The sequence below is a fragment of the Lycorma delicatula genome, chromosome 4, assembly GCF_047948215.1.
Source record: "Lycorma delicatula isolate Av1 chromosome 4, ASM4794821v1, whole genome shotgun sequence".
Classification (NCBI taxonomy): Eukaryota; Metazoa; Arthropoda; class Insecta; order Hemiptera; family Fulgoridae; genus Lycorma; species Lycorma delicatula.
The window spans coordinates 123519048-123539313 of record NC_134458.1 but is presented as its reverse complement, the minus strand read 5'-3'; the positions used below and the strand labels follow the sequence as shown (position 1 = coordinate 123539313).

General features: G+C 31.3%; 1 protein-coding gene across 4 annotated transcripts in view; it reads left to right on the top strand.

Annotated features, from left to right (window-relative positions):
* Positions 1-20266, top strand: part of LOC142323850 (uncharacterized) — a 69367-nt gene that overhangs the window by 42252 nt on the left and 6849 nt on the right. For 2 of the 4 annotated variants that reach the window (XM_075364135.1, XM_075364134.1), the window contains exons 15-16: positions 3508-3626; positions 19843-20029. In XM_075364135.1, coding sequence (XP_075220250.1) covers positions 3508-3626; positions 19843-20029 — 306 coding nt within the window. Of the gene's footprint in view, positions 1-3507; positions 3627-12307; positions 12686-19842; positions 20030-20266 lie in introns of those variants that run through there. The other 2 variants (XM_075364136.1, XM_075364137.1) reach the window with 2 other exon arrangements.

Here is a 20266-nt window from a genome sequence, read left to right as displayed (position 1 = left end):
CCAACCCGGTGGGTTACCGTTCCCGATACTGATCGAATCTATCGACACCACCCATTATTGACTTGTAGACTTTTACAACTTCAGGGCAAGATACATCTTCTGGATTCCCTTTGAGTCTTTGCGTTTCACATAGACAGCATTTCTTGGGTTATGAGCAGTTGACAACATTGTGACTGGTTTGTTGTCCTGCCACTTCACAGCAGACAATTTACCCTTGTATCCAAACATAAACTCACCTCGTTTCAACTTCATTTCTTGTATTTTTTTTTGTTTCATAAAATCTGGAAGTCCTTTCCGGTTTGCCCTAACTGTACCACATGAATAAATCTTTTGCTTCAGTAGCGTAGTCAAAAGAGTTGTAAAGAAATTATCAAACGCTACTAACTTGTTCGATCTTCTCGCAATAGATGTTAAATTGACAACAACTCTTTCTCACATAGACAATGGTGTTTTGGTAGTAACTCCAGTTCTAACTTTTCCCATATACAGTTCAAAGAATATTATATACCTGGTAAGTGCATCTGCAAGGCACCACACTTTGTATCCCCGTTTAATCAGTTTCAATGGCATATATTGCTTCATTGTAGACCTACCTTTGAAGGGGATCATACTTCTTTCATCTACTGAAAGTAACGATGACAATTCGTAAATACTAGATATATTTTGTTTTACCATCGTTATCAAAGGTCTCAATTTATGTAGCTTGTCATCTTATGGGTGATCTTTAGGTTTACATGTCAAGTTGTCATTGATGTGAATGGTCTCTGTAATTTTTTTGAATCATTTACATGTCATTACATTTGCAACTTTCGACACACGTAGTGCAGGATCTGAACTCCAGTAATTATCTATGGAAGGCAGAACATGAATCCCCATAATTATAAGACATCCTATGTATGCTTTTAGTTCTTCCATAGTAATGGGGGACCAATTTTTAACATTCATTCTCTTACCTCTAACTACCTTTCTTGAGAGGCATATAAATTTTTCTCTCTAACTATCAATGCCAGAATCTCATCATTGAATATTTCACTGAAAAATTCATGCTCCTTACTCTGTTTATTGAGAGCACATTTAAGTGCAGGTGGAGAATCAAATATTACATTTAGGTTGTCAAAATATTCACTTTGAACCTCCCAAGTATTTTCCAATTCAGTCTCTGAGTCCGAATCAGTCGCAGGGGGAAGAGATGGATTTTCTGGCAAATCATTTACTTCTGGAGGAAGCCCTACATTTGGAAGACTGGTAGGAAATGCATTCTTTAAATCTAGCTGTGAAGATGAAGAAGGCATTATCTGTAGTGAATGTGTAGAAGCTGCTGATCTCAATGAAGGTGAAGATCTAGTAGATCTCTAACAATTCAAATTCAGCTGCAGTACCTTCATTCGCTTCCATTTCAGAATCACTTTCATTTTCAGGTAAAGAATACAAGTATTCAATTTGTCATCTTGTATTATTGTTTGGTTATCCATTCTGGAACAATAAGAGAAAATTTGTTAGAATACTGAATAGATATTTCATCAGTAGAAAGTAAAAGTCTTGAAAATTGTTATTTTTTATTTTAGTGTGGGACGATGCCTACAAAAGCCTACGCATGTGCATAGGTAATGAGATGAGGAGTAAAATTATGCATAAAAATGCTAGGCCTAGTAAGGAATCAAATCCAGGACCTCTCGTTTTAGAAGCCAGCACACTAACCACTAGACTAAGCAGCCGGCCATATAATAATAAAATATACAAATAATAAACAAATGAACACAATTATTATACTTATAATATTATAGTCTTGTCACTAAACACTTCATTCATGTAAAACTATAACAATAATTATAAACAAGTCTATTGAATTCATATAGAATAAAGACTTGAATACAGTAAAACACATATATGATAGGGGCTTTGGGAAGCCAAGTTCCCACAACAATTTTGTAAATATAAAAAAGAATCAAGCAGTTGAGATTTTTTTAAATCTAAAGCATCAATAAAGGATTAAAAAATTATAAAATGTAAAGATATTTGCTTACCTTAGTCATTTATTTCAAATATACACTTAAATATTACCATAAAGCATGAAATAAACGTAAACATAACCAAAAACTCGATATTCACTTGTAAAAACAGCTGAGGTTTCAAAATGTTATTGACCAAACAGATGACAAATTTTATTCAACCCTCACTATTCTTCCACTAGATAGCAGCACCATACAAAGGTGGGAAGTATGCTTTCCAAGGGCCACAGTCTGAGTTTAAAATAAGTGGGAAGTATACTTCCCAGAGCCTGCTTAAGGGTAAAGGAGTAAAGTAATCTCTCATTGCTGTCTTTGCTGTGCCAAAGATGCTGTTGCATATCATTATGCCATACCTACCAAAATGCAGGAGATTTTCAGCTCTGTGATACTGCATTGTTGTTCACCATAGAGTTGGCTGTATTAGAGAAAGCAACTCTTGACTATAATTTTGATTGTGAGAACATGTAAATGAGCAATTAACATGATATTTCTTGTGGTTCAGTCTACATCCAAGTACATTAATTCAAGGACATTGTAAATTCTTTGACCCTCAGTTACTGTTAGATCAATTTATTACCTACTTTTGTGCAAATTGCTTTAGCTCAGGTTGTGAATAATTATTATTTTAGATCATTTTTAGTTAAATTGTAATTGTTGAATCTTAATATTTTCCAACTTGTTTTTTTTAGTACTTTAGTTATATTTTCTTTTATAGTGTGTTTTAGTTCAGATTCTGAAAACAATTATAAAGTTTAAATAATTTTTGGTTGTCGTTTAACCAAAAATTTGTGTTAGTGTTATGTAATTATCGCATATTTAAACTCTGTCAACTGTGTTTTTAACATTATAGAGCTATACTTGGATCTGTTCTTTACAGTACTTAATAATGTTAGTTGAAACTGCTGAGGAAGTTGAAACAATATATAATTTAACTCTGATGAAAAACTCCTGAAATATGTTAGTAAACAGTTAGACGATGTTATCATCAAATGTTTTATGATTTCTTAGGGCCGTCTATTTATATACATATTTGATTTTTAGTATAGTATGTTTCACCTATTCATGCCATTTGGCATATGGTAGATGGTAATTTATTATTGTTATTGTTATATATTGTTTTAATTTAGATAATTAATGTAATATTTCATTGTGGTTTTATTTCGCTTTTGGCATAGTCATAGGCTTTATCCATTTATGCTGTGTTTTTATATTATTGGGGTTTAGTTCTTAAGTTTATTTTAATATCGCATATGGGCGCTGATGACTAGACATTGTTGCACGCCCAGAAAAAAAGTAAAAGAACAGAATTGTGGTGGTTTTTACAGACTAAATTACATTCATATCATCAGATTTTATTTTAGTTGTATATGCAGGTAATCTGCATACAGTCTACAATCATTCTTAATATACATATAGATTTTGTTATGTACCTATATTATGATTATTTTATCATTTATATGTTAAAACAGTGTTAATTAATAATTTTCTTAAATTACAGACATCCTGCTTGAACTTTATATCATTAAACCCAGATATAATGGATTCTGATTTATTTGGAGAGTTACCACAAAATCTTCAAGCTGAAGTTTATGATCTTGTGATATGGGTAAACCCTAGGTAACTGTTATTTTTACTTATTAATTTAAAAAAAGAAAATTATCTATTTTGATTTGAATTAGATTATATGTGGTACTGAACTTTTAAATGTTACGTGTGTGTTAAATACAAAATTCATAAGAATTATATATATGAGATTATATAGATTGTAATTATTAATACTTGTTAACTTTTTTTTAAAGTTAAGTTTAGCTTTTTGAAAAAAAAGATTTTAAATTGAAGATGATAAACATATAATTTGTTGCATTCATAATGAGTTTAATAAATTCACATTTTAAATGATTTAAAAGTGTTAATATTTCCAAGTGGTTGAATTGGCAAGAACAAATTAGTAGTACTGGTGACACAACACATGTAGGGAAGTTATTTGATATGATAGAAAATTGATACTGGAACTAAGGAGAGTCAATGTTGTGATAAGCTCTTGAGTAAGTTATTTTCTTAAGTCAGTGGTGCCCAACCATTAACCGGGCTTGAACCAGTTAAAAATTTAAAATGTTTTGGCAAGCCACATATATATTTTGCTTATAATATTTCAATCTAATACGTATATAATGCACACAAAAATTGCAATATGTAAAAAAATTGGGTAATTTATTAAGAATTCAGATTCAAATTAAATATAAGAAAAACATATTTTAACACTTCTGCTTCTGCCAGTTTCTTGTACTCTGGTACATACAATGTTATAGCTAAATGCATGCAGTCATTCAGAAGTTCATTAGTTATCCTGGATCTGAATTTTGATTTTAGCAAGTTCATTGTTTAAAAACCACTTTCATTAAGGTAAGTTGATCCAAAGCAGGAGTGTAGTCTTTGAAAAGTTTCTTTTAAGAGTGGATTTTTTTTCATCTAAGAGTATCCAAAAATCTGTTTGTGATATTCTTGTTTTAATTGTAGATCAGATTGAAAATCAATTATTTCCATTTCTAAATTAATAGCAGTTTTATTTATCATTTTTTGCACTATTTTAGAAGTGTTAGAATCAACAAATGGATTTAAAATTAATGAAGCAATTGGCTGAATTGTACGAAAATCAGAAAATCTAATTTTGAAATTATTTTTAAGCTCAGTGTGAAATTTAGAATATTTATTTGTTTCAATTTTCTTATATGAGGTCTGTAAATAATGTAATGAGACTACTTTTTTTTTGACAGCCAAAGTGGCAACATTGTAAAGTTACTAGTAAACATATGGTTATATGAACAGCTAATTTATATTAGGTATTAATATTTTTAGTCTATTGTTGCCACATGAGACATAAACAAACTTTTTGTGAAACGAGTTTTTGTTGTACATAACAAAAATTAGTGATACTAATTATGAGCAACGTTGTGCAAAAGTTTTGTGTTAACTTTGACTCTGTGAGAATGTTACTGAAACTTTTTCAAAATTGAAAAGGGCGTATGAGATGATACTTTGTCATGAGCACAAGTTTTTAGGTTGTTTAAAGCATTTTCAGATAGCCAGAAATCAGTTGCAGATGATCTATGCTCTGGAAGATAGTTAACATCAAAAAGTGACAACAATGTTGAGCAAATCAGAGACTTGATATGGTACAACCAGCGATTAACTGTCAGAATGATTGCAGAACAGTTGAATTTGAACCATAAAATTTTGAAAACAAATTTTGGATATAAAAAAGTTTGTGCAAAATTGGTCCCGAAAAACCTCACTGTTGAACAGAAAAACAGGGTAAAAGTGTGCTGTGATCTTCTAGGGTAAATTGAAACTGATCCTGATTTTCTAAAAGATGTTATTACTGGTGAGGAATCTTGGATATTTGAGTACGACTCAGAAACAAACATCAGAACAGGAAATGGCACACTTCAAACTCACCGCATCCCAAAAAAACAAAAATGAGCAAATCAAAACCATGCTAATTTGTTTCTTTGATAGTAATGGCATTGTCCATAAGGAGGTTTTACCTACAGGACAGACTAAATCAATATGTTTACTGAGAAATGCTTGAAAGACTAGAAAATAGTTGGCCACGTGAGACTAGCTATCAAAGACAACTGGGTGCTGCATCATGACAATGAACCTTGTCACACTGCACTCTCAATTAATTAGTTTTTGGCAAAGAAAAACATTCGTGTAGTTCCTCAAGCACCTTATTCACCTGACTTGAGTGCCTGCGATGTTTTCCTGTTCTTGATTTTAAAAAACACCTCAAAGGACACCATTTTGGAACAGTAGAAAACATTTTGAAAAATGTAACCGATAAATGTATCTAAAGGATATTCCGGTTTCTAAGTTCAAAAACTGCTATGAAGAGTAGGAAAACCGTTTGAAGCATTGAGTGGCTTCCCAAGGGAACTATTTCAAAGGTGATAAGAGTCCATGTATAATTGGATTGTAAATAAAAGTTTTTCTGAAGCAGTCTCATTACTTTATTTACAGACCTCTTATTTTTTAATGTAGTACTCCAAATTTGTAAATTGACCAAAGTTACATTCCTTTATTTGGGCCATCCATAAATTTAATTTTGATTTATATGCATTGATACTTCCTATTAATTCAGTAATAGTTTTTTCTTTTCCTTGAAGTTCAAGATTGAGTATGTTCATTTTAGTTGTTATGTCAACTTTTTGGTAAGAAAGGCTAAATCAGATAACCAGCTATGATCACTAAGTTCTACATAATTTTCATTTCTAGATTCTAACTGTTTTATCTGTGGAAGAAACTCTAAAAGTCGTTGCAGGACTTTTCCCTTACTAATTTTCCCATCTAATTTCAGAATGCAACATTAAAGTTCCATACTCAGCATCAAGTTCATCGGTCAGTTTTTTTTAATAATTGCTCTGAAGTGGTCTGGCACAAATAAAATTGACAATTTCTAGAACAACTTTTGTGACGTGCTCATAATGCAGCACTTTTGTACCTAATACCTGTTGATGTATGATGCATTGGTAGTGAAAAAAGTTTGGAAACAGCATCGTTCTTGTGAAACTTGGTGAAGCCAACAGCAGAACCTGTAGAGATTAATTTCTGTAATATAGTTTTTAATAATTTTGTATATGTCCTCCCCATGTGTATTTCCTTTTAATTGCAAAATTGACAGTATGTCTTCCTTTGCTGAGCAATCATTAAAAACCTTCCTTATAAAAATATTTATTTGAGATACATTGCAGATATCTGTTGATTCATCACCCTGTAAACTTAGAAAAACACATTTTTGTAAATCATCTTAATTGTGCCCTGATATTCTCAGACATCTACTTCTGTGACTACTTCAGACATCTACTGAATTTCTGAATAATTGGACTTCTTGGATAGCTAACATAATCTCATTCTTATTTTTAATTTGTGAAATATATCTGATGCAGCAAGCATTGATTCTTTAATTATGTTGCCATCCTCAAAAGGTTTTTTTTTGTGATTTGCCAGTATATATGCAATCTTAAATGATGTAATTGTAGCAGCTTTCATTTTATTCAAGGACCTGGTAATAAAGACTGTCTGGCAACTAGTAGGGTTTTAATTTCTTTCAATTTAGATTTTCTTAAATTGCGGTTAGGAGGATATTCAGTATCATATTTTTTATGTACTGTTGTGAAATGTCATTCTGTGTTGCATTTTTTCCCAACAGTAACTGTTGAACCACAAATCAAACAGATACATTTGTTCTTAAATAAAAAAAAAATATTTCTCTTTCCATTCTTCATGAAAATTATAGTTGTATACACGTTTTTTTCTTTTTCTTTGGTTCCTGTGCCGACATGATTGAGGTAACTACAAAATAATTGCTTATATATAATAATGACTAAAGTTTGTATAAATAGAAAAAAATATTTTTATACTTGGATGAAACCACTTGTTACTTCATGCACAACTTCTGATTAATAAAAGTTCTATATATACATGTATTACAAAATAACTCAACAAACCTATCTTGCTGCCCTCTTGGTAGCTAATGGCCAGCATCAGCGCTCATCCACTATAAACCAAGGTAAACCGGCATATCTCGAAGAGTGCTTCAGGTGCTGCCATTTCCGAACAAAAATATTCTTCGTCAGTCGCGTAATAATTTAATAAGCCCAAAAAACTTTACAAATATTCGACCAAATTAGTACCTATAATTGTCTTTTTCTTTCTATACATTAAAGTTAAAGAATATCTGAGCAACTGTGGCCATTAACCATGGTATTGTATTTTATAGAGCAAATAATTTTTAGACATTTCATGCCTGAGTTGGTAAAATGAGCATGGCTTGTGAACTTCGGGTTGGGCACCCCTGTCTTAAGTAGTTAAAAGTGATTATTCAAAGTGGTGATTAATTGCAAGTGGTTAATATATTGGTAAATCTGTAAATTTTTTTTAACTTTCTTTTGTTACATAATCTTAAAAACATTTATTTTTATTTAATAGTTTCTGTGATTGATATAATATTTAAAGATAATGATATATAATCAGGTTATGAAATTCACTTTTTAACAGTGCTGCTGTCTTATCTAGTGCCTACAGACAAAATTGCTATCTGCAATCAGGGTATAACTGCTATCAAAATTGTCTTAAGAAACATTTGCTCTCTAAGTTCTTTATAATGTATAATAATAATAATAATGTTTTGTTTTAATTGAAATGCTAATGGTTTAACCCATCTGACCATGATATTATTTGATGGAAATTAGTTTTATCTCCAGTAATGTTTTTATAACTTTGAAACTGGATGTTTTGATTATTAATATTAAGAACATCTAAAATTAAATAAGTGGTTTCACTGGAGTAATAAAATTTGAATCTTCTGATCTTCTTGATTGGGTGATATGATTGATGGTTGTGTAGCATTTTCTGTCTGCACAAATACACAGTTAATTTTCGTCCTTAATTGACAAGTTTGGTCCTGAGGACTATGCTAAGTTGATTTATGTTATTATAGAAATTCTTAAAAACAAATGTGCTGTTACTTTCATTTAATCAATATGATTTATCCTTGAGAACTACAAAAATTGACAGCCTACTGCTTCAAGATAAATTGTATAATAAAAAGAAATTACGCTTAGAATTTGATACAAGATTGTTAAATTTTGAAGACAATATTTCAGTGTTAAATAGACTCATTGATAATTATAAAATTGAAATTAAGAGACTACAAAACCAACTCTGAAAAATCTCAGATTATAGTGATTCTGAGGTAAAGCATTAATCTTGATTTTAAAATTGATCATAGTCCAGGCACTTTGATTGAGAAACTAAAATATTCTTTGGAATTATTACTTCCAGTGAACTATTCTCCACAGGGGTTATACAACAAATAATAAATCTGACAATGGACAAATGAAATCCAGATTCATCATATATGGAGAAATATGGGTTGGTCGCTTGCTAGTATAGCTTCATGAAGCTATTAGTCTCATTTATATTTCACTGGCTGTGTACACTCTAGTGCACCATTGGACTATATTCTTCATGCCCTGCTATGGGATAGAGATGTTAAACTCTTAAATAACTGGGATTTCGTATTCAGTGGTATGAATAACATTGGTGGTGATAATGATATTAAGGATGTAAATCCAGTTTATGGCTTGATTAATAGTGTGATTCTTTCTTCTAAACATACTAATCTAATATTAGCAATGTTACCGTATAGGTATAATTTATATAAAAATTTTGCTGAAAACTGAGAATTTCTATTATATAATCATATTAGAACTACTGCATCAAGGATTAATATAAAATTAATTGATATACACCTATTTTATAAAAAATATCTAGGGCAGCAGTTGTTGAAACTGATCGACAGTGTGATTGATAGAAATGTGAATTGTAATTCTAATAGTGGCTGTAATTTGAATCCTGAATTTTCATCAATTTCCAAGAATGTTAATACTTGTTCATCATTAATTGTGGTGGATCCGCACTTATTTCCCTAAGTGATCCCACTGTGATTCCTCGAGTCACCTTCCTAGAGCTGATTTGTTTTGTTTAGTTCTAGCGAATTGAAGATTAATCTCTCTACTACTGATGGCTCTAGTGGATCTCCTGGTTCACCTTTTCTTGATTTTGATGATATTACTGTCATTTTCAGATTATAATCATAAAGTAGTTTTAATAAAAGATGAAAGGGGTAATTTTTTAGAAGACTTCCATCACTTTGCAGATAACAGATATGTACCATTTTGCCCTACGTTTAACAGTTCTGTTTAAAGGATTTTAAAGGTCTTCATACTTTATATCCTTCACTTGAATGTAAGGAGTATAATTCAGTCTGATAAGATTGATGAGATGAATTTGTTCCTGGAGAATTTGCCAAGGTGGCATGATTTAATTTGCCTGTCAGAACACTGGGTCCAAAATGAGAATATATTTTTTATTGAACAATGTAAGTGGATACAGCAGAAATAAAATATAAGTGATCCTTTTAACTGATTTTGCTCTGGTGGAATGTTTAACAGAGTGTGAAAATTTGTATACAGATAAATATTTTGATTGTTACTGTGTCCAGCTTAGAACCTTCAATGTAATTTTTATGCTTATATAGAACCCCAATTAATATGAAATTTGATTTTGAAACCTTTTATGGAAAATTAGAGGATTTATTAGGATATTACTGCTGAAAATACTTTTTGACAGGTAATTATAATATTGACATGAACAACTCTAATAAACATGAATTACTAGGTATATTCATTACTAGGTACATTTTGTCCCCAGATTTATTGATCTAATAAAAATTACAGTAAAATCCTGTACTTGCAATGATAACTTCTTTGTCAGCCTTGACCCAGGAAAACTCTTAGCATGGTGTTCTTTCTGATCATACAATATGCTGTCTTTCCCTTAGATGACCAAGGGTTAAATAAACTATTCAGACTTAATACACAATTGAACATAAGAACTGTGAGACCTTTCTCCAGGAATTATATTACATTTAGAGGATTATTGTAACAGGAAGCCTGGAACTTAGTAAGTTTATTAACTGACTTTTTTATCAGAGGACATAGATACCACCTTTAAACACTTTTTAAATTCTAAAAACTATTCTAATATTACCTTTCCAATTATTAAAAAGAAATAATTATAAAAATGATGACAAGGGCTGGGTGTCAAGTACGAGGAGAGGGAGTTGCATATGATGGGTAGGATGTCTAGCGATGTTTCTTTTAAGAAGTATGTAGCCATTTATAAGAAATTTAAAAAATGTATTAGTTTAGAAAATATAAGTATAATAAAAATAGAATTGAAAAATCAAAGAATTAAATTAGGATTTTCGGAGAATGGTGAGAGAGCAGACGGTTATGTTGGAAACAATAATGAATTCTTGGAACTCTTGGTTGTTGATGGTGAAACTGGCAGTCTTTTGGATTCTTTAAATCAACATTTTAGGAAAGTATTAAGACTATTAATGTGATGCCAGATGTAAACAAGGCACGTTCTCTATTAAAAGATCTCGCTGTCAGTTTTTCCCTTGACGTCTTTAAAGAAGTATCTGTAACTGATATAATAACTATTATACAATCCTTAAAGCCATCAGAACTTGTGGCTGGGATGAGATTCCAGTTTCTGTTTTGCGGCAGTGTTCTTTGATAGCTGCCTCATTGCGGTGTCTGGCTAATTTATCATTTAAGACAGGAATCTTTCCTGATTTACTGAAATTTGCTAACATAATTTCAGTTTTCAAAAGAGGTTCGGACATTTTTTGCCCCCTCCAAAAAGGTTCTAAATCTGATTTTAGCAATCATTGCTGAGTTCAATTTTTCCTGTGTTATCAAAGGTCTTTGGGAAGGCAATAGCTTCTCAACTACTTTGTTACTTTGTTACTTTGAAATTAATAAATTGTTGCATCATAACCAGTTTGGTTTCTGCAACTGTAAGAATACTTCTAAAGTGATAAATGAATTTTTAACAAAATATTTTGATGCTCTTGATGAATTACAGCTGGTTATTGGTGTCATCTGTGACTTATCAAGGGCATTTGATAGTGTGAATCATAAGCTGCTGCTCCGGAAGCTTGAGTACTGTGATGTTTATGGAGTTGTTTTTACTTTGTTAAGTCCTATTTAAAAGGCCTTTGGCAGTTTATGATAGGTTATTAAACAGTAGAAGCAGCTATGAATTGATACCTAATGGTGTTCCTCAGGGATCTATTCTTGAGCCATATTATTTCTGATTTATGTAAATGACTTGCCAAATTCTATGTGTTTATCGAGGCTGATTATGTTTGCTGACGATACCATGGAGGCTTTTAAAAATTTTTATTCTAATTTCTCTGATTTAGTGAGAAGTGATCTTATCAAAATGAATGGTTTCTAGCTAATAGCTTGCTACTTAAAACCAATAAAACACAAGCAATAAGGTTTCATTTGAATCGTGGAACAGTTAGTGATACTCCATTTATGGGTGCCTTGAAACTTTAAGCTTTGTGGATTTTGTGATGATTGATTTCCTTTCTTGGAAGTGCCAGGTTCAGTCTCTGTTATCTAAATTAAACTGGGCTTTTTATGTTTTACTTACGCCATCACATATAATGAAGAGGAAAACTGTTGATGGTATATTAAGCATATGTATATTGTTTTTTAAATTACGGAATTATTTTTTGAGGTAATTCTGTTGATAGAAAAAAATATTTACAAAAATAAATAATTCACGTGATTTGTCTACCGAGACCTAAAGATTCATGCAAGAGTTCCTTTAGGTATTTTAGAATCCTCACAGTTCCACCCATTTATATTTTTCAGATTATTTATTCAAGATAAGCTATCAGAAATGAAACATAACTCTTGACTTTCACACTCTGCATAAAAATGTTATGTCCTATTCAAAGCTCGGGACATCTACCTATGAATTTATACCAAATTATGCTGGTTTATGTCTTTATAATAAGTTGCTGCTACATATTAAAATTGAAGCTAATCAGAAGGGATTTAGGAGGGGTTTGCTGGGCTTTTTGGTGGACAGGTGCTACTATTTGGTAAGCGAATAATATCTGTTTGATGAGCAGTAGTTGTTCATCTTCTTCACTTTCCAGATACTCAAGCAAGAATAATAAATATAAAATTTGTTATGGAAATTTTAATTGTGCTTTGTTTATAATATGCTGCTGAAATATATTTGGAAATAATGATGTGTGTTACAACTTTAATTTTGGTATTAGTTTATGACATTGTTGTTTTGTGTTGATTTATGTATATTTTGTGACTAGATTTATTTTTTGTACATGTTAGAAAATAAATAAATATTAAACATTTAGTCATAAGTGTAATAGATAATGTATTCCAATAACAAAAAAAAACTTAAAACAAAGAACAGAAAGCAAAATTTAATAATATTAAATTACAAACTATTTTTCTGAATGTGTTAGATTTGTATCACTGAAAATCATTTTATATTATCATTGTTCGGATAAGCAAGGCTGTGTAATACAATGTGTTTAAAAATTCTTTTACTACTGATCTTTAATGATTAAAGATTAAAATTTTCATAGCACTTACTATACCGTAAAAACTATTGTTTTATCCAACAACCAATCCCCTGGCTTTTTAGGGGGATGCAGGAGGGAAGGAACTAAAAAATATATGTAATATTTTAAGATAGTTTATGTAGCACAATTTTTTCATTTTTTAATCTTTAAATAGGCTTTAAAGATATGTCCCACATATAAAAAATTTTTTAGTATCCCCCTGAAACTACCCAAACACCAGGGAAGTTGAATATTGAATTAAAAGATAGTATTATAGCTTATTAAGAAATGGAAATTTAAAGTTTTCATTTTCAACTTTTAATTTTGTTTAGGAAAATTCTGAACACACCTGTGTATTTTGCCTAGCCAAATATACATAGTATACATATAATATATATATATATATAAAACTTGTGTAGGGATGAACTTCCATGTAAGAAATCAGATGAAAGAACATAAAAAAGGATAGTATAGAAATAATATAACATGTTAGAGTTACAAAAAATCCTATTTGTGATTAATTCAACCATAATCAGATCATAAAGAATAGCCAATTAAAAATCTAAAAAATGCTTCTAGGAAACCTATGAAGCTTCAGACTGCTTTGACATAAGTTTAAAAACTTGCACAATTCAAATTAATTTCTAATTACAATTTTTTTTTATTATTATCCAGGTTTTTATAATGCCTTCTATTTTAATAATTTTAAATTAAAATTAGAAAAAAGAAAGAAAACCCCAATTTATATAAAATATAATAATTAATTTTCTTCCTTTATTATTCCATATTTTCTGCTTTAAATTTTTTAAGATTAGTCTTAATTTCAAATTTTAAAATCAATTAAAATATAAAATAAACAAGATATATAGATAAAAACAAGCTTTTTAACACATTTCCATGATATTAACCAATTGTGTATGGGCAGATGTAAAAGTTATTTCATAAATCTGATTTTTGTTGTAGATGATATTTAACTTTGGATGATAAAGAGGTACACTTTAAAAATCTAACAAAACAGTAAGCACCAAACATACAAAGATAAAATGAGAAAAAATTGAAAAAATATAACTGCAAAATCCAATTTTATAAAAGTTTATTAATACAAATATAATAAACACTAGCATCCCTGTTCCAGTCAATTTTTTTTTATTTTATATATTTAATCGAGTAACTGGAAGCAGATGCAGCCAGTCGCATTGCATAAACAATAACAGTGGCTTTGTTGGTCGAGCCCTACGCCATACACCGTTGCACCCCTAGAAAATCAAATGTTTTTAGGTATTTATCTGAAGAGTATTTGCAAGCCAAAATTTAATGAATATCTTGTTTAGTGTAGTCGGAATAGGGAAAATTTATGATCATTGTCAAATTTTTGTTACTTTCCTCACTCTTTCAATCCAATCTAGAATTTGGTTTTTAGATATTCACATGAAGGTTACACTAAAAATCAAGTTGATATTTTCATTTGTTCCAAGAAATTAAAAAAATTAACCGGGCTTCAAAAATCCATTTTAACTCTTTAACTTAGAATTCCAAAAACTCCTTTCTTAGTGTGTACTTACATCAATTTATCTTCAGTAATTTTGCTCGGTGTTGATATTGAATCACTCATATTCTTTTATATATGTATATAGATTTGTCATCCACACATACGAGGGCTGTTACTTTTTCAACTTTCAATTGAACGTCTAAGTAAACAAGAGAAAGGCAGGGGCCAGGTCTGTACGTCATGCTATTGTGCAACCCCCCCCCACCCCCCCTGCAACCTATGCCATTGCATCAGTCTGAGCTGAGCTACAGGGAATTGAACATTGCTGCTATGATCGATGCTCCCACCAAGTGTGAGTTGCAAAGTGTGATACGTTTTCTGCAAGCAGAAGGATGTAGGGCTGCTGAAATCCATCGCAGAATGAGCCTAGTGTATGGTGAAAACTTTGTGAGTGATGGTAATGTATGTGAACAGTATAGGAAATTTAAAGAAGGGTGAACAGATGTCCATGATGAAGGTGGGCAAGGACGTAAGTCTGTTGCTACTGTACACTTGGTTGAGCATGTTGATGATTTTGTCCGTGACAGAGGTTTATGATATGTGAACTTTGTGCAGAAATTTCAAGGTCGTCTCTATACACAATTGTGACTAAGGATCCTATGATACCAGAAACTGTGCACATTGGGCCCCAGAAATGTTGAATGACTATCACAAAATGCAGCGAATGGCATCAGCCTTAATGTTTCTCATGCATTACGATAATGAGGGGGAAGAGTTCTTAAAGTCTATCGTTACTGGTGTTGAGACTTGGATCCAGTACGACAATCCAGAAACCAAAGAGCAGTATAAGTGGTGGATGCACACTTCTCCAAACAAACCGAAAAAGTTCAAACAGACACTGAGCAACAGGAAAGCAATGTCTACAGTTTTTTGGGACCATAGAGGTGTTTTTGTGGAATTTATACATATTTATACTTTATGATTAAAAAAAATCTTCCTCTGCTTTGAAACCTAAATTTTTTTATGGTTGCCATATTGAAATATACATTAGAAAAATGCTAAAATATTTTACAATACAGTTTTGAAGACTAATTTTTTGAAATATAATCTTTTAAGAAGTTACATTGAAATTGCGCTTGCATGAATAAACAGTATACTTTTAACATATAATTTTCCTTAATTCCTGCAGTTTTTACCTTTTAATAAATTGTAACGGATCAGTGACAGCAGAAATATTAAATTTTACTATAGTATAATAATTTTTTCCATTAAGAAGCAAATTAGATGCAACTCTTATGACAGCTCTTTCTTTTAGAAGCATACAGAGTTCTAAATATATAGCATTAACCAAGCTTTACTGAGAATAGGTGATGTATCAAGTAAATCTGATAAATTAGAATAACTAGTCTTATTTACACAGGTAACTAGTTAACTCTAGTTCTGGTATTGTTTTTTTAACTAGAAAAAAATTTAACTTCAACCATTAATTAAGTGCTTATCATGGATCATGTCTGATGAGGTATACAATGAGTTGAGAAATACAATGCAGGAACAACTCTTTAATACTGGAGGCCTTACAGATATCAGAAAATTACATCAAATGTGTTACATTGTTTGGGGAATGATTAGAAGGTATAAAAGATCTGTTCATAAACAATACTTTTTTCACAGATAATGTATTGCTCGGTGCTAATAAACAAACTACCAACACTCAGTGTTGGCTTTATTCTGGTTATCAAATTCTGTGGAGCATTGATATTTGTGGTATATAAGGGTAAAGTTTAAAGTTCCGGGCCTGGATAAGAAAACAAAATTTTTTGGGGTACATTTTGATTTACTTTATATCACCATTAAGGTCTATACACTTAGCCCAGCACTCCACAAGAGGACTTATGCCAGTAGTAAATGGTACATTTATCCAGCAACTTAAAATAACCATCTATGGCAGCAATAACTTCATTATTGGTCAAAAATTTCTTCCCTCAAAGCCATTTTTTTAGGTAAGGAAACAAGTGATAGTCGCTGGGATCCAGTGAATATGGAGAGTGTTGGAGCAATTTGAACCATAATTTGTTGATTTTTGACATTGCAATGGCGAAGTGTGAGTTGGAGCATTGTCATAAGTATTTGAAAAGCACATTTTTGTCAAAAGTGATGGTTTTTCATTAATTCCATCACCAAGACTCTTCAATAGGGTCGCATAATATTTACCATTTATTGTTTCACCATTTTTAAGATAATAATCAATGAAAATTATTCCATGTACATTCCAAAAAACAGTAACCATAATAGTTTTGCACAAAGTCTTCTTTTTTCTTTGAGCAGGTCGAGCTTTTTCATCCCATTGTTTTGACTGCTGTTTTGTCTCGGGAGTGTAATGATGAATCCCAGCTTTCGTCAACTTTTTTTTTTTTTTTTTTCATCTTTTTGGTCAAGCATGAGCAAATGTGTATGGATATAAATGAAGTGGAGTCTTGTACAGTCTCAGTTTGACCGTTCCTGAGACATGTGGTTAATTGAAACCAACCACCAAAGAACACCGTATCCATAATCTAGTATTCAAATCCGTATTGAAGTAACTGCTTTTACTAGGATTTGAACCTTAAAACTCTCGACTTCAAAATCAGCTGATTTGCGATGACAAGTTCACCACTAGACAAACCCGGACCCATCTTGCACACTTTTTTCTGTTTATCCTCTGGAACCAACATAAGGTATTACTTCAGAGGATGAATAGCATCTAGCACACTCCTTGTTTGTGCAAGTTATTGACGTACCTACAGACTCTGCTAACTCGTTCACTGTCTCTCATCAATCAGCCTAAACAATTTTATGCTTTTTTTGTATCATTTTTGGCATAAGCACTTCAGAAGGGCATCTACTGCATGGTTCATCACTAGTGTATGTTTCCGGTGTTTAACTGTTGTACACTAAGTGAGCTGAAGGTTTGCCCCTATCTTTGTCAACCAAACTGTTGGCTGGCTTAGGTGAGAACGACGAGCAGGGTTTGTTGTACTATCTAACCAGATGATATCATCCGATTACTAATAACATGACACATTTATATATGAAATGCAAACACATTAAGAATCTTGTTGTTACAGTTTAATTATAAATTGTGCATGCTGAGTAAAGTTAATTTGTTTTCATTCTGTATTTTGGTTTTTCATATCTTGAGTGCGTTTCCTGCATTTAATATTTTTGTAGTTTACTTTAATATTGGTGAATATTTATTTTCTTGCATATTTTTAATGTTCTCTGAACAATTATGGAGGTTTTTACATCAAAACTTAAGATAGAGGAAACTCTCAATAGTCAAACTTGGAAAATTATATGGAACATTAATCAGTTTATGGAAAGAGAGGCCAAACAGTTCCAAGAACTGGCGGTTCCAAGTATACTGTTTATTATTCCTGTGAAAAAGTGTATACAGAGAACTGCTGCTGCATGTGGGGTAAAACTGAGAAGAAAAAAATGGGATGTCTGATGGTGAATGCTCATTTCAAACCCCAAAAAGATATGAACAAGATAACAGAATTACTAATTTAGACAGTTTATGATTTCTTTTTGCGAGAAAAATTTCTTCTTACAGCTAAACGTATGTGTAATAAACTGAAAGAGGCTATTAGTTTTCAGGTTGGTCTAAGGAGCGTCAGGAAAATTAAAAAATTCTTAGGAAAAAAAATTATAGAAATATTCTCATTGAAAATAATAAAATATGAGATCAAAGAATACGTTATTTAAGATTTAATTAACATTACAGAGAAGAAAAACATCCCATTGGTTATGTAGATGAAACTTACATTTTATCTTGTCATATCTCAAACAAAACATTGTATCTTCTTGCATAAAAAGGAGACCGAGCGATAATCATGCTTAATCCCAGGGTGGGATTCATAAATAACACTGCTGATATGGAAAAATAGCCTGTCAACTGGAGATTATCATGACAACATGAACTCTGAAAATTTCATGAAATGAGTGAAAAACAAAATCTAGATCTACCCCTGTGATCAGTTCTAGTGCTGGATAATGCTGAGTACTATAATAATCAGTGCAATAAGGTACCTTCGAAAAATCGAAGAAATCAGAAATGGTGTCTTGGTAACAGTAGAAGCAGATACCGTTTCACCTTAAAATGGTTAGATCGAAACTTTACTAACTAGTTAAACTGCACAAACCAAGGCAAAAGACATATATATATATATATATTTTTTTTTTTTTTTATTACCTTCTGATTGCTCATGGTTACACAGCCACTCACCTGCCACCATACAGCCGAATCTAAACCCTATCAAAATGATACGGGCAAATATAAAAGTATATATGTAGCCCACATCACATTAAAGTTAAATGTGATGCAATTACACTATGTGAAGAAAGAATTTCTAATATAAAGAGAAAGATTGATCACTGATTTGTGAGATAAATTCATTCATCTTAATGTTTAGAGAAAGAACATTTAGTTTATGATGTTGAAGAAGAATTTATCAATTTACAAGAAAGTAGTAGAGAAGTTTGTTCATCAACAAGTGAAGACAATTTCAATAATGAAGATTTAGCAACATCTTTAGAGTTTCTCCATTATGGTAAGTCAAAATAAATATTTTTATGCTATTACCATCTATTTGTAGTTAAGGTAAAATAAATGAAATAGAAACAAAGACAAAAATAAAATAAATATAAATTAATGTTGGGAGTTAATAAATTTATATTGTGTATAATAACATTTAAAACATTGCAAATAAAAAAAAAATGAATATGAGCAGGCGACGCATGATTTTTCCATGACTAGTACACTAGGCAAAGCAGTTGGCAAGGGACAAACTTTCAGCTCATGTGTTGTGTTTGATGGAAAATAGTGTCCCAATCTCGTATCAAGCTCTTCTATAATTTCCTTAGCACTTAAGCCTTTCAGAAAAAAGTATTTAATCACTGTATGAATTTCCAGTTTTTCTATTTTCCAAAATAAAAAGAACCGCCTTAATTCTCCACTTTGACAGACTAGATACAGGTCATGAAGAATGGAATCATGTGATGCTGTTGAGAAATTAAGCACACTAACACCATCTCTGTGTTGAAGTCCGGAACTTTTCACACCATCCTCGTATTGTCTCTGGAAATGAAAATATTGGAGCAGGCAACACTATACTGTACTGTTTAACCAAATTAAAGTTTAAACATTGTGGATTCATATATGACACAGTTAATTGTGATTTGCATTTTTTTGTTTTTCAATATCAAGAGGCATGTTCCTTGGCAAAATCAGGAAAATTATATGTTATAAATACTAAATCTTAAAAAAGTATAATGAATTGTTTTAGAAAGTGTGAGAAGCTGAGTTCTCCAAGTTCCAGCCTTTCACGGTTGGCTGAAGAGATGACAAATGTGAGTGTATCAAATTCCAGTTCAATGGAGGATGTACCTCAAGATTCTGCTCGTTTGGAAGCATGCCTCTCACAACTCAGAGATGTTATTGGGGAAGGAGCTTCTAGGCAGGAATTAATTGAGGTAAAAGCCTTTTTGTTACATTCCTGCCACTAGATCTCTAGAGTTGTTATCAGATTACATAATTAATAAAATCAGTTTAATTTTTTGTTTGTTATAAGTGAAGTGTAATTATGAGTATTCCATAATATTTTTTGATACTGAATATCTGAGGTCATAAGAGGTACCAGTTTCTTTAGACCGTTTGTTTTTCCTTGTTTAATTATTTTGATCATTACTTGTTATCATGCAGTCTGAATG